We start from the raw sequence: 15146 nt of genomic DNA on the forward strand, positions 1-15146 counted from the left end.
AGGCGGCAGCCGTCCACCCCGCTCCCTTCCCGGGTAGGCCTCAGTCTCCCCAGCCCCGGAGCATCTCACCAGGGCCCGGTCCACCCGATATCAGGTGCTCCAGCTGCACCGGGACACTCCAGGGTCAAGTATCACGCACTTCCAGGGGGTTCCAAGCTGATTTTGATGGGTTTTTACCCATTATTCGTCGAGAGTCCCTGGAGCCATAGTGACTTGCAGCCTGCTGGCATGGCCGCCCGGCCCCACCCCCCAAATGTAATAATTTTATCCAGGTTTCACAGTTGTACGTACATACAGGCAACAAATACTGGTCAAATAACAGGTCCTTTCACTAAAGTGAGAATTGTTAATAATTCAAAGAGAATTAACAGGGAATTTCAGATTTAAGGACGCAATAGCCAAACCGGAAGCATAGCTGACTGGATCATTTTTATAGTTTGTCTATTTCGACCTGAAAGTTTAAATTCATTTAGAATTCCCTTTGACTTCCCAACATTTTTCGCCTATTATTGGTTTTTCACAGAAAATCATAAATGACAGAAAAAAGGAAATACAGCAATCACAAGAAGCATTGCATTATTTTATATAACTGCTATCTAAAATATTGCAGGATTAAAATAGCTGAGCTAACTGAGACAGACTGTCTAATCTAATGAAACAACATCAAGTATTAAAGGGGTTAGGGAGAGAATGGTGGAGAGGGAGTGACAAAATTAACAGAGGTGTCTAGCACTATATTAGCAAAGGCCTAATTTCCTCTCCTACAGAGATTACTATTCTTTGAGCCCATATACTGCCATCCTGTTGTTAGCACTAAAGATTAATTTATCTGAGGCTCTTAAAGGAATACTCCAAGTATGGTAACCAGCGTCAATGTCAGTAGTCAAATTTTTTACTAATGTTTTGACTTATTAGATGGGCTCCACTGGGCTCTGCTCCCTGTCTGTCCTGCTGCTGGAAACTTTTCTCACTGAGCTAAGTCCGGCAGCTCAGGGCATTGCTCATCAGCAGAGAGTGATCACAACGCTTAGTGGTTATGGTACTTTAATATTTGTATGCCAGTGTCTTTCCAGGGGAGGTTTGGTTTTTCTAGAATATTAGTATTATGTGTTTTGCAACGTTCAAAATACTGATGGTCAGTGACTTCTTATGTGAGGACATTTTGATTGGTGTGATGTAATAGCAGTGATGGAGGTTGGTAGGGTGTGGGTTATCTGAGAACATAACTTTGATTATGTGTTTAGTTTTCCACAATGTCTGGATCACAGGACATTCCCACCAGCTATGGAGTTACATCAGAGACTTGTTACATCGCTAGCAGAGGCCGCCAGGGAAGGTCTTATAATACTCATATTTGGTTTGGACTTCACAGGGATAAGACTTCTTCTCTTGGTTCTTGATTGCTACGGAGCACTGATGTGTTGTATTCATATTTCAAGTTGCATCGGTTCCAATTTGCCACAATATAAGCATTGAGGTAGACCACTCTAAATATAGTGGTTGGTGGTTGAAGTATATAGGTTGGTGATACTATGTACTATTGATTTCATAAGATCCGATAGAGACTGCACACATCCTATTTGATGTATAACCTATATAAAACACTGGTTCTGGAGACTCAAGGGATGGCAAACCTCCAAGAACACTTCTATATGTAGAGAGAGTCTATGCACACAGATCAAGTCACAGATGCTTATTGGAATAAGCACAACATGACAACGTTTCAGCTGATACAGACAGTCTTTCTCAAGTGACTTGAGCGGCAATGTGACGGATCCTGTGTGCCTGGACTCTCTCGACATATATAACCATGTACTAAGGAGCACATTACTTCAAATGGATTGAGGTCATGGGTAATTGTTGGGGTATTTTTTTTTTTATGATATTTGTGACTTGTGGATATTGTAATTGTGAGATAAAACATGGGTTGTCTGTGGTTTCTACTGAATTGTTTCCTTATTTGATCAGTATAAACCAGATTTGTTTGGGATAGTAAAGCTTTGGGTACATTAGGGTCCAAGCCCAAGAGAATGGCTGGATTATAAATCATAAGAAGAAAGGGGGAATGGAGACGAGGGCAGTCTTGTTTTTCGTGCCACTGAATGTTATAATCAAAGAATATCTGCTGGTTAATTAAAGTGTATGTCAGGAGTGTTGTGTCAGAGATCAGTGTGTCAATGAAACGTACCTTATACAAACAAAAAAAGTGAACAAAAACTAAAAGATTTGTAGAATGTACTGAACTTGGCCAGTTTTGGTCACTGAGGGAAGAAGTCCCTTTGTAGGACTTTTAACTTTTTTTTAATAAAAATTGTAATTTAAATGTTGATTTCAGTTTAGAGCTGCAACAGTCAGTCAGGAATCCCTTATCCTGTGGAATGATTTGGAAGAATAATAAATTAGCCTATAAAGGTGATCCATTTCATTTGCTTCCCAGATTTTAGGATTATCCTGAGATACGTTTGAGGGGATTATTCTGTAAGGAAGTCTACCGGCAGCTTGTTTTATTCTAGCAATATAATTATGTGCGATTATTCATTAAATTCTGAATTTCAGTTTATTAAAACTAAATGTGAATAACTGAGGCAGAAATAGCCTAACTGTTAAAAAAAGAAAAGGGTTTAACTTGGCTCTAGTTATTTGCTTGGCTATTTTAGCCTGAATCTTGCAAATAGTAACACATTCTAGAATCTGGAGTTTCGTAACGAACTCTGTTAGTTGTGGAAAAGGGATAGGAGGAAAGGGGATTTAATCTGGTTTAATACTTCTTGGAAATTTTTAAAAGCTTTATGTCTTCTTTCCTTCCTTTCATATCTTCTTTTTTATTTATTTTTCTTTTCAAAGAGGCTTTTTATATTTTGGTGATAGATATTTCTGAGGCCCTATTAATGTGATTCATTAATTCTATACATTGTATTTTTTTGCTGGTTTTATTTTGCTTTCTCTATTCATACTGTTGTATGTCTGGCGGTATTGTCTATCATCTTTTTACCATTCTAAAATCAAATAAAACTTTATACAGCAAATATGATAAATAACAGTGATCCATGTATTATGGAAAAAATAACACCATTAAGGGGTTCTTGAGACATCATGATTAACTACAAGACTGGAGGTTCGAGTAGTTTTTAAATGTCTCCCAAACCCAGAGATTATTAGGTTCCCCTTAATATTCCCTAATGAATTCTGTAATATATCTTTTATAGCACACAATATTTTTCGGTTAGGATTAGTAACTGTTAAGGCAGTGTTTAGGATCAATGGTTACTGTTTGTTTGTGGTACAGTGTTAAGGTAGTGTAGGTCTTTAATACTTAGTGTAGTGCAGGGGAGTGTATGAGTTAAAGGGTCACCAAAACAACTTTAGCTTAATGATGCAGTTTTTGGCGTATAGATAATGCCCTTGCAGTTGCACTGCTCAATTCTCTGCCATTTAGGAGTTAAATCACTTTGCTTATGCAGTCCTAGTCACACCTCCCTGCATATGAGTTTCACAGCCTTCCTAAACACTTCCTGTAAAGAGTCAGCTAATGTTTACACTTCCTTTATTGCAAATTCTGTTAACTTTAGAATTTCTTATCTCCTGCACTGCTAATAGCTTGCTAGACCTTACATGTAATTAACGTTCAATTTACAGAGCAGGCGATAAAAAATTCTACAGTAAGTTACATCTGATTGAAAGTAAAACCATTTTCTTTAATGCAGGCTCTTACAGTCACAGCCAAGGGAGGTGTGGACAGGACTGCATAAACAGAAACAAAGTGATTTAACTCCTAAATGGCAGTGAATTGAGTAGTTAAACTTCAGAAGCATGATATATACACTAAAACTGTTTGTTTGGTGACTATAATGTCTTTAATATTCATCCACAGAGTAGTGTAGAAGTTAAAGGGACACTGTAGGCACCCAGACCACTTCAGCTAATTGAAGTAGTCTGGGTGCTGTGTGCTGTGACCTTTTTGCACTTAGTGCTGCAATGTAAACATTGCAGTTCCAGAGAACTGCAATGTTTATATTGCAGCTCTAAGTCTGCCCTCTGTGGCAGACTTAGAGCCACTACAAGGCTTCCGGAATCCAAACAGACTTTTGGTCCGTTATATGACGCTGGATGTCCTCACGCATGTGCATTAGGTCTCCCCCGCTGGCTGACGTTGGCGGGGGAGGAGTGTGGGCGGAGCCTGACCCAGTGCCGAGGGACATCGGCGCTAGATTCAGGTAAGTAACTGAAGGGGTTTTAACCCTTTAGCCCTGCGGGAGGGGTGGCGCGAGGCAGGGGGGACCTATTACCCCTATTTCCTGGCACTAGAGGATCCCTTTAATGTTTAGTAAGAATGTAAAATTGGGTTTTAATGTTCTATAGAGCTGTGTTTAAAGAGAAGACTTTACGGTAAGGGCAGCCATGATATATACATGTTTACATGTTAACAACCCTTGTATAGTGTGTGATCTTACATTACCAATCCTCTCTCCTCTCCCTTTATATTACCATACGTCTCCCTTTGGTTAATTGCAAAGCTGGGAAGTTTTCGTCATACCTTATGTTTTATGCATTAAACTACTTCTGCTTCTGTTCTGGACATGTGATCCACGCACCTGCTACATACAGACATGCCGGCATGGTCAAGCTAACTGCACGTTTTCAAGGGTGTATAATATATCCGTGGAGACATTCCATTATTTACTGTCAGCATTCCAGAGGGAGTGTGTAATGCACAGCTCTGAAGGGAATATTTTAAAAATAAACTATGAGAAATAATAATTGCAAACACACCCAGGTATATACTTTTTATTTTTTTTTAAGAAAAAGGGTTTACTGGATTTAAGTCTAGTATTGAAATAGTGGGAGATTCCCCTCAGTATAGCTCAGAATACATGACTAATTTAGCTGACAGAGTCCCTATGTTGTCACTGGGGATCTGACAGGCAGTAGCCATAATGCATACCTCCCAAGTGTCCCTATTTAGGAGAGTCAGTCCCTATTTGGAGATCAAATTCCTCTATCCATATTTTCCTTTTTTTTCGAGGAGCTATAACCCCGCACCTTGCCACATCCCTAAAATTTGAGTGTCCCTCTGTCTATCTGAAATGTTGGATGATATGATACAATGATATCCAATCTTAGCCTTGAGGCTGCATGGGAATCATGGGAAATGCAGTCCACAATCAATTGCAGGGTGAAGGTTAACAACTGCAGCTCTAATGGTTGATAGCCGACTCCATTAAAAGCAATCCTGACAGTTATTATTAAACATTGTCTCTCACCGGGTCAGGGATTAATATTTGTAAATTCAGTTTATATCATTAGGTTTTAATTTAATATACAGAGTATTATATTTCCAGTTTAGATGGCTTGTAAGGCCAGGCTACTAAATTAATAAAACAATATAATCTCTTATTGTCTGGCTTATTGAAATCAAATAGTGTATATATATATATACACAGTATATATATATATATATATATATATATATATATATATATATATATATATATATAAAATATAGAAACCTAAAGCCCAACTTAAAGTTTAATTAAAAAAAAATGAACCCTCCAAACCAATAATATGCTAAATGTTTTTAAATTGACAAATACTATATTATTTATTAGTGTTTCAACTTCTCTTAAACACCTTTATTTAAATGACGGACAGTCTTATGCATTTTGAATAACTTCATAGACCATCGCCCTGCTGTGTACACCATACATGAGCTCCTCTGCCTATCAGCACCCTCTAATTTATTTACGACCCCTCCATATAGTATTCATATGACTGATTAAGCTAGGGAAGGTGACGTATCTTGATGTTAGTATAAATGTTCCTTTAAAAGCAGTTTTTTTTTCACTTGGATGTTAGTAATCTTTTAGAGCGCCCGAGGGTTTTTAAAGGCTTGATTTACAATGTACCGCTCACACCTCTGGTGCTTCAAAGGGTTAATCAATTTATTTTTTCGTTCTGTGAATATCTGAGTTTTATTATGGAAAATCTACTTTTGCATGGCTGTTTGCTGCTGTGTGTGTTATATGTTTGTGCGTCTTTTATCTGGGCACTGACTCAGCTGTGCCTGGGATTGGCCTATAACATCCATTGGCTCTTATTTCACTGTCTATTCTCAGCCAACAGGCTCAGCCTGTCTTTTCTTGTCTTGTCTTTCACATGCATCCCGGCTGGGCTCACGCCACTACATGGGTGAGTTTAACGTCTTAACGAGTGCAGATGTTATACTTTGTGACCTTAAGGAGAGCAGAGTTTAATGTGTTTGTGCCATGTCAATGTTGAAGTTCTATTGTGGGCTTTAAGGGGTTAAGGCATTTAAAAACAAAAAAGGCAAGATACTGGGAACTGTGGTCACATGCCTGTGATGCACACTTGTTGGTTTATGAGATGGCACTCCACTGAGTCACACTTGCTGTCAGTGTTTATCATAATATTCCAGCGACTCACACTTGCTGTCACTGATATCAGTTACATTGCAGTCCGCACAGTGTTTGACATTAACTATTCCGGCACAAGACTAACAATTAGTGTCAGCTACTAGGATCTCACTAAGGCAGATTCAGTGGATGAATGGTCAAATGCTCAGAACCAGGCGAATGGGCAAATCCCTATTGTCTCAGGGTAAATTAATTGTCAGGGAGAATGGACAAATTCCCATTTGCTAAGTGTTTGCGAGCACATTTTCCGAATGAATGGACAGACTTTTGGGGGCATATGAGAAGACGTTAAATGGGGAATGGGCAGGCTGTTGGGAAAATGTATATATTATTGTAGTAAATGAGAAATTTGGGCAGATTTTTATGGTCTTAATGTAAATGGACAGAATGTTGTACACCTTTTTTCTTTTTAGCAAAACATTTAATTAAGGATATAGATTGCATAGTGTTCCTTAACTGCATGAGGATAGTTTGTGGTTAGTAACTACATACATTTCTGGTATGTTGCACCATTAGTTTGGCTGTCATTGGCCCAGTTTTATAAAACATAGAGTGAGTGCGATTTGAGAACACACTCTGTTAAAGGATAAATGTTGTTAGTGGCATTAATTATTCATTCATTGTGTAATCTGTCAGGAGCTCTCTGTAAATATATGGATACATAACTGTACAGAAGACATTTACTTACCTTTTTCCAGTGCTGAGACTCACCTGGCACTCCTCACCTCTCAGCATCCTGCAACATCATCGTGGAGACACCACTGCCTCCATTGCTGGTCCATTCCAATGCTCCTTGTAGAGGAACACTGAGGATCTGATACACATGCACAGCAAGTGCAATACCGTATCCAATGCTTCTCATAAGAAAGCACTAAATGCAAAGACTACTGGTAGTGTACTCAGAGCCTTCCATTCCTCCTCTGCCTGGCTGCTAGTAGAATGCAGCCTTGTAGTTCAACCTACAAAACCTTCCCAGACATACAATCCACAATGTATGTACGCTCTGCAGAGATACAGAGGGACTAAACCGAGCACTTGTGGAAAATGTGTTTCTCTGCATCAGAGCAAAGAGAAATGGAAGGGGGGAATTGTCAACCTAAATTTTAAATTGCATTGCTTGCATTACATATTTAATTGTTAATATGGGTGGATTACAGGAATAGGTAGGTAACTGGCTGAGTGGAGATACAGTAAGTGTGTAACAGATCTCTAATGTTCTTTCCAGACACGTGTCACATGTAGATGCTATTCAGGAACAGCTCCAATTAACTAATTAATTGAACTCATATGAATTATACTTACTGCCAAGCAGCACAACACAACATGCTGGATCTGCTACAGCTAGACCATAAAGACTAGCTGAGCATCATGGGAAATATAGTTCACAAACATCTGGGAAATATAGTTCACAACACATGGGAAATTTTGTCACCAAATGATCCAGGTATAACAACCACCCCAGAATGGTTCGGTCCTCTTTGAGTTGGAATACCTATTTCTGCCCAACTCATTTGTAAGTTGGATGCCATTCAAAGAATGTGGATGGGACTTCTTCTTGTGTCCTAGTTCTCCCCTCTGTGGTGAAAGGAGATGAAATCTGTGGGTCACTGGCAGGGATGTTGTCAGGTATGGTCATTAATAAATATGTGGCTTATTTTTCCACATTTATCTTACCTTTTGTTTAAATTTCAACTGGGTCTGGTAAATTGTCAAGAGACAGGATTTTTCAGTAATACACATCGAGAGCATATGATAGAATTAATATCTGAAATTGTCTCTGTGATTGCTAACAGGTCTCCCTGTCTGTATGTCTCCACAGGTATCTTCGCCGATATTATGTCAGTCGTGTTCGCAGCTTGAGCTTGCTAATTGGAGCCAATGTCCTAACAGGCAGTCCTCACTATGGATAGCCCACCCAAACTTGCTGGAGAAACATTGATTGTGCATCACATCCCTCTGGTTCATTGTCAGGTGCCAGATAGACAATGCTGCTCTACTTCCAAACGATCACATACATATGGCCAGAATGAACTTGGAATTACAAGAACCACCTCCCTTCCAGAGAGGGATCTATCACAGGCTGACTCCTTGGTGTACAGCAGTTTAATCCAGGCTTCTGAGCCACCCATAAGAGAAAGGGGGAACAAAAAAGATGAGGATTTGCAGGGCCCCACTACTACTAGGAAGCGTCACAACCCATTTCTTCCAAGTGAAGAGAAAGAAAATATCACATCAAGTGAAAAGGCTGGGGAGAAGTCATTCCATCTCCACAGCAGCCTTGCTGGACCAACATATGGATTTAATTTCAAAGAAATGACACTGCCACCTTTCCACCTTCACAACACTCCACCCATTGTGAAGCCTTGGATGTTGTCTGATAGGTCTGGGCTCATGGATGGCCTAGAGGAGAAGGTTTCACTTGCTGACCTGCAAAAGGGGACTAATGGTAATGAAGTTTCCACAGGATCAATCCTTGAAGAACCAACATGGCATCAGCATGGTGGTCCTAGTTTCTCTCTGGACTGGAACCAGAGCTCAGATTTGGGAAACCAAGATATCCTGCAGTGCAGGGAATGCAGTTGTAATGGATCTGAGCCTATCAGGCACTGCAGATGTTACAGTGCCTCAAGTCAATCAGAAATGGACCAGCAGGTTAGCTATGTAAGTGACTCCTCCTGCAACAGTTCAGATGGTATCTTAGTTAATTTCAGCACCTTGTATAACAAAATGAATGGACATCCCAGGTCCAACCTGAACTCTGGGAATCCCTCTTGTGACTCCTCATTGTGTAGCCACACAGACACTGGAGCCTTCTATCTTGACCTTCAGACATCACCTACAGAATCCAAAATGTCTTGTGATTCACATGTTCAGGAAGAACCTGGAAAATCATGTGGATGTTTCCATCCCTCCTCTCCTGTGTTGGATGCCAACTGCAATTCATATCATCTTCATTGTGACTCAGCACAATGCCCTGCAGAGAGTTCAGACTTGACATCTTGCTTACAGAGCCAGGCAAGGCTAGTCATGGCCACACAAAATTATTATAAACTGGTCACATGTGACTTGTCATCTCAGTCATCCCCAAGCCCTGCTGGCTCATCTATAACCAGTTGCTCTGATGATCACACCAAAGGGAGTCCAGTGCAACCAACAGAATATTTTCTCTTTCAACAGCCACAAACAAATTCTAGTGAAGATGAACCCAAAAAGCCCATTGAAAGATCAAAATCAGACACAATCGAGGGACAAGTTTATGTCAATGTGTCACCGCCAAATTACAATAGTGGCAGACAACGCTCCCGCAGTTATGACCGTAGCTTAGACAAGAGCCCAACCAATCGACTGGGATCCCTGGAACGTATGATGAGCTGTCCGGTAAAACTAAGTGAGGGCCAAGTCAGCAATGGTCAGGGGTCTTCCCCCAAAAGGGTCACATCGTTTCTGGAGTTGGCTAAGAGCAGAAAGAAGAATGGCACCAGCCCCCCACTCAAAAGCAGTGGTGATTCTTCCTTGGAGTTCTCACCTATCCCAGAATTTCATAGAAATGGAAACGGAATTTCGGAACGTGGAGAACTTCGTAGTCACAGCCTCCCACCCATGTCTTTCCTGCATTGCATGAGTCGTACCTGTGAGGGGTGTACCAACGATAACATTGAAACTAAGGCTGCAAATCCTAATCCAGGCCCCATGTTAAGCAACACATCTGAAAGCAGTGATGGGGAAGTGGAGCAGCCTTTGTTGTGCAATGTTATGGAGCCGAAGGGCGCTGGATTCAGTTTCCTGCCAAGAGACCTAAGAATCAAGGGAGATGGTAAGTAAACAAATGTTTTTTTTTTACCCTTTGCTTCACAGATAGTATATATGTTGCAGTGGTAATACTACGCATATATATGAAAGTCCAGAACGCCTCTGGTAAATTATGAATCATCTATAATACTATGGATTTGTTTATTTTTAAATATAATTGTTTCTTTAAATGCAGATTTTATTTTAAAAAGCTGTAATGCTAGTATTAACTGTTTTTGAAATTGTACATATCTTATACAGAGTATATGTATCCAATATGTAACAGTATTCCTGTTATGTAGCAGAAGAGAGAGTGTGTATTTCAAATAATGAACATCACAGATTGGCCGGCATTCTAGCAGTTTCAGTGCGATAAAGAAAAACAGTTTAGTCTGCTCTTCTTGTGTGTATCAGATGATAAACCGCTCTGTTTCTAGGAAGCAAGTGGAATGCCTGGATTTAAGGGCACTATTAACACATTGCTTGGATCCTAAAAATATTTGAAAATAAAAAAATGTTCACAGATTTCTGAAGCTGCATTTAGAAAAGACAAAAATCTTTATATTTATTTTTTTCCTGGTGCCGAGTGCTTCTAAGAACAGGCTGTGACCTTGCAGTTTCTATTTTCTGCAGAGTGCAGTCAACCAATAGGAGAATGGGCTTTCTGACTGCAGTACTTACCTGCACTTAGATAAACATACCTTCAATGTTCCTGATCTTCCTTATAGCCTCTGGGTTTGGTAACAGACTGGTGGGCTCTAAGGATCTAAGGATGGTGGAAAGTGATATTTGGTGGCATGCATGTCCAGTTTTAGGTGAAGGGCACATTGCACGCTCCACAAGTTTATAGGTTAGAAGAGTTTCTAAGCACGTAAATAAGCAAACCAGTTTCTTGGTCCAGGACAACACAATGTTTAAAGTTTTTGTTTGAGGACCAGGCACTCTCAGTCTCTGATTTTAATGGAGATGATAGTGAGTTTAGTTGGTTGTGTAGGTTTCTAAGGTTCATTTTTCCAGTAGTCAATGTAACAGTTTTACAGCTAGAATTTCTCTTCCAATAGATTGTTTCGATTTATTTAGAAGTCTAGCTGTTATTTTTGTGTGACATTAGGTGTCCCTCTAGTTAACTCCATAAGACAATCTATTTAATGAGATTAATGAGCAGATATATCCTATTTGGAAAGCTATTTTGCTCCATTTCAACTTTTAGAGCATTGTCTATGTATGGGACGTAAACTGTTCTCATCCAATTTCCCCTGTGGGCACCGGTATAAAAACATTTGATAGAGTTTTTTCTTGTACCTGCTCTATTCATTCAGCAAGAAGTCTTTGAAACAGGAGTACATGGTTACTTAAAGGGACACTATAGGCATTTAAAACAACTTTAGCTTAATGAAGCAGTTTTGGTGTATAGATCATGACCCTGCAGTCTCACTGCTCAATTCTCTGGCATTTAGAAATTAAATCACGTTGTTTCTGTTTATGCAGCCCTATCCACACCTCCCCTGACAGTGACTGACACAGCCTGAATGAATTTTTTTTTTCCTTTTCAATCAGCTGTTAACTTGCTTTGCAAGTTTTTGTTTCCTGCTCTGTAAATTGAACTTTAATCATACCCAGTAGGCTCCTCCAGGGTCTAGAAAACTACTAACCGAGTAATAGAATAAAAATTCTAACAGAATGTGCAATAAAGGAAGTGTAAACATTAGTTGTCTATTTACATAAAGTGTTTAGGAGAGCTGTATAAGTCACATGCAGGGAGGTATGACTAAGGCTGTATAAACAAAAGGATGTAACTCCTAAATGGCAGAGAATTGAACAGTGTGTCTGCATGGGCATGATCTTGACATCAAAACTGCTCCGTTAAGCAAAAGTTGTTGTGATTATAGTGTCCCTTTAAATTCACTTAGGGTGTGATCTGTTACTTTTTACAGTTTTCTTGAAATGTTTAAATATAGCTACTTGTGTCAATTAGGGTGTACACATTTATGTGTTAACATACCTTTCCAGACTTTAACAGTCCTAGTGCTGTCTAATTGACACAAGGCACTGGGCAGGCTTCAGTAACCTTGTAAAATGTAAACGGTTCTTGTTTCGCGTGAAGCCAGTCCCACGATTTTCAATACATTACAAAGTGATCAGTGATTTTTATATGTCATTTTCTAATTGATGTCCCCTGGTTTGTGCCAGTTTCTTAACTCCCCATCATGCAAATATTCTGCTTACTTATCAACCACATCATGTGACTTATCTGGTTTGCTTTGTTGATGCGTACCAGGGCAGTAATAGTGGACTGAGACTGGGCACTAGTGTCACGTTCTTTTTATGGGCTGCAGTATAAGACTTTGGAATAATAGTGTTTATTGGCATTATGTGTCTCCAGTGGCGTAGCGTGGGTTGTCAGCACCCGGGGCAAGGCAAGTAATTTGTGCCCCCTAACCCGTGGATTTTAGCACTCGAGTCTCTTCCACTAGATTAGTTAAAGAAACCCTTACCCCACAAGCACATGTATTGTTTGTTATGAAAATACTTATGTAATTAAAGTAAAATGCATCTAAATACAAGTTTATTTTCCAACACTTTATTGAGTGCGAACATGCATTACACATTCTCCACATGTATAAATCACTTTCTTGCCTTGCTGCACTTTTAGCACCCCTTCATTGTATAACCATTTCTTTACTCTTAACATAATGTTTATTCACCTTCATGCCTATTGCCTTACTCTTTCAGCAAAAATAAAATAAATTAAAGGTTGCTAGGCCTAGACCCACTGGCGTACATCAACTTATGTTGAGCTGGAGCAGCTACATATGGATCGAAATCTGTCTCGTCACTGTTGAACCAACCAAACTTCAATCCATCTGGTCAGCTTAACATGCCAGTCTTGACCTGCAGACCGGGAACATCCCCAAGAAACTTCAGTTTGGGAGATGCTCTGCTAGCACTACACAGCCAGCCCACTGAGCCCAGTACTACTCCAGTCAGTCCTGACTCCTACCTTTTTTTCACCGGCTGTCCCGTACCCGATCACAGCAGTCAGCAGGCTAGGTTTTCTCCTCCAGGTCCTCCTAGGTTTTCCTCCTGCAGCGTCTGTCACCACTGGCTCCCTCTCTCCTCTCTGGCCTGTGTCACCTGCCGCCGCTGCCAGCTTCTTCTTGCTGCTGCCTGGGCTGGTCTGGGCTGGTCTGGTGTGGTTCTCTCACAGCTCAGCGCTGTGCTGTGCGGCCGCTGCACTGTCCCTCCCCCAGATAGTCCCTCGCTCTCTCTTCACACCCACCGCACTACACGCCTGGCACTCCCCCCCCCCCCCCCTCCACAGTGGGCGGCGACCCGGCGGCTCGGATCGGATTCGCACAGCCAGCACTGCAGAGCGAGTGAGTGAGCCAGCCCCCCTGCACCCCCCACGCTACGCCTCTGTGTGTCTCGCTAGCTGGCTTTTAATGCTTGGAGCAAAACACATTTATCAACTCCCAATATTAAATAACAGTTTATCCTGATGATCTTCCACTCAGTGATGAAATCTTCCCTCCCAGCCTTATTGACAGAATTTGAGAATAATATATATATATAGAAACTGTGAAAACATCCTCTTTAATTATTGTCCAAACTGTATTATGTAGCCTATTAGTAAAACATCAGATAATGCACCAGTTTTAGTTTAATTCAGAGTTTTTTCCAAAAGTACCCAGACGCTGTGAAACTACAACTGTCATGATGCTCTGCCATGCTTTAGAATGGCAAAGCATCATGGAAGTTGTAGTACTAAAACATCTGGATCTCCGTTGTTGGCACCACTGATCTAATAGATCTTAAAGTCCTAGATACCAGCTTAGAAATGATAGCTTCGTCTCCCATTTTACCAGTCAGGGTGGCATCATATCAGGAAGATCAAATGTTTGTAAACTATAAATAGTGACTTTTCTGATTCTAAACTGAGCTCACTAAGTACCGTTGGGTGTTTGCCATCTGGGCCTGTTGCTCTACTGGGCCTCATGTTATTGAAATGCTGCGTACTCACACTAGGAGGTCGACATGAATGCTGTGTCTTTGTTAAGTCTTAACATTTTCTTCCATCTGTTTCCCTGTGAGGTATATCAAATTAAAGAAAGGTATGTGAATAATGTATTTGTTAGACACAACAAATAAACAAAAATGGGTATCTACTGCTTTGTGGTATTCAAGATTTCAAGACTGTTCTTCATCATATAGATCACATCTTTTTTGCCTGTCTTTTAATGTGTCCTGTCAGTAATTCCAGGATAATATTAGGGTGGTTGTATATGTGCCATGGTATTACTTGCTGATTATTTCCTTTTTGTTTTAGTAATATAGTATAGTAATATAGCTGGAACTCTACATTTTCCTATGCTTACAGGGTAGTATTTAGCACTGAGCAGTGTTTGTGTGTTTGAATGTAAGCCTGTTTTTGTATGGAGTATGTTTGTGCGAATGTAGGAGTATGTTTACTGGTGTTGGTGTTTGAATGCAAGCATGCATTTATGAGTAGTATTGATTTTTGAATGCAAGGGTGTGTTTATATGTAATTTTGGTGTTTAACACAGAGGTGTTTTTGTATGTATTGTTGTTGTTTCAATGAAGGTGTGTGCTTGTATAAAGTGTTGAAGTTTGAATGCAGGGGTGTATTTGTGTGTCATGTTAGTGCTTGAATGCTGAAATGTATGCACATATACACATACACTACCCCACAAACACACACGCAGATACACACACACTCTAAAAACCATGCTGACACACACTGACACACATGCAGATACACAGATACACACACTGACTACATACAGATAGACACACTGACACAAACACACACAGATACACAATGACAGCAAACAGATACCAGACACATATGCTGACAGACATACTGACACACACAGACAAATACACTGAGAGATACTGACACACACA

At 40.2% G+C, this 15146-nt stretch overlaps 1 protein-coding gene across 4 annotated transcripts in view; it reads left to right on the top strand.

Annotated features, from left to right (window-relative positions):
* Positions 1–15146, top strand: part of RUSC2 (RUN and SH3 domain containing 2) — a 66581-nt gene that overhangs the window by 10167 nt on the left and 41268 nt on the right. For 3 of the 4 annotated variants that reach the window (XM_063453800.1, XM_063453802.1, XM_063453803.1), the window contains exon 2: positions 8251–10245. In XM_063453800.1, coding sequence (XP_063309870.1) covers positions 8334–10245 — 1912 coding nt within the window. In that variant the 5' untranslated portion in view covers positions 8251–8333. Of the gene's footprint in view, positions 1–6134; positions 6187–8250; positions 10246–15146 lie in introns of those variants that run through there. The other variant, XM_063453801.1, reaches the window with a different exon arrangement.

The sequence above is a fragment of the Pelobates fuscus genome, chromosome 5 (genome assembly GCF_036172605.1).
Source record: "Pelobates fuscus isolate aPelFus1 chromosome 5, aPelFus1.pri, whole genome shotgun sequence".
Lineage (NCBI taxonomy): Eukaryota > Metazoa > Chordata > Amphibia > Anura > Pelobatidae > Pelobates > Pelobates fuscus.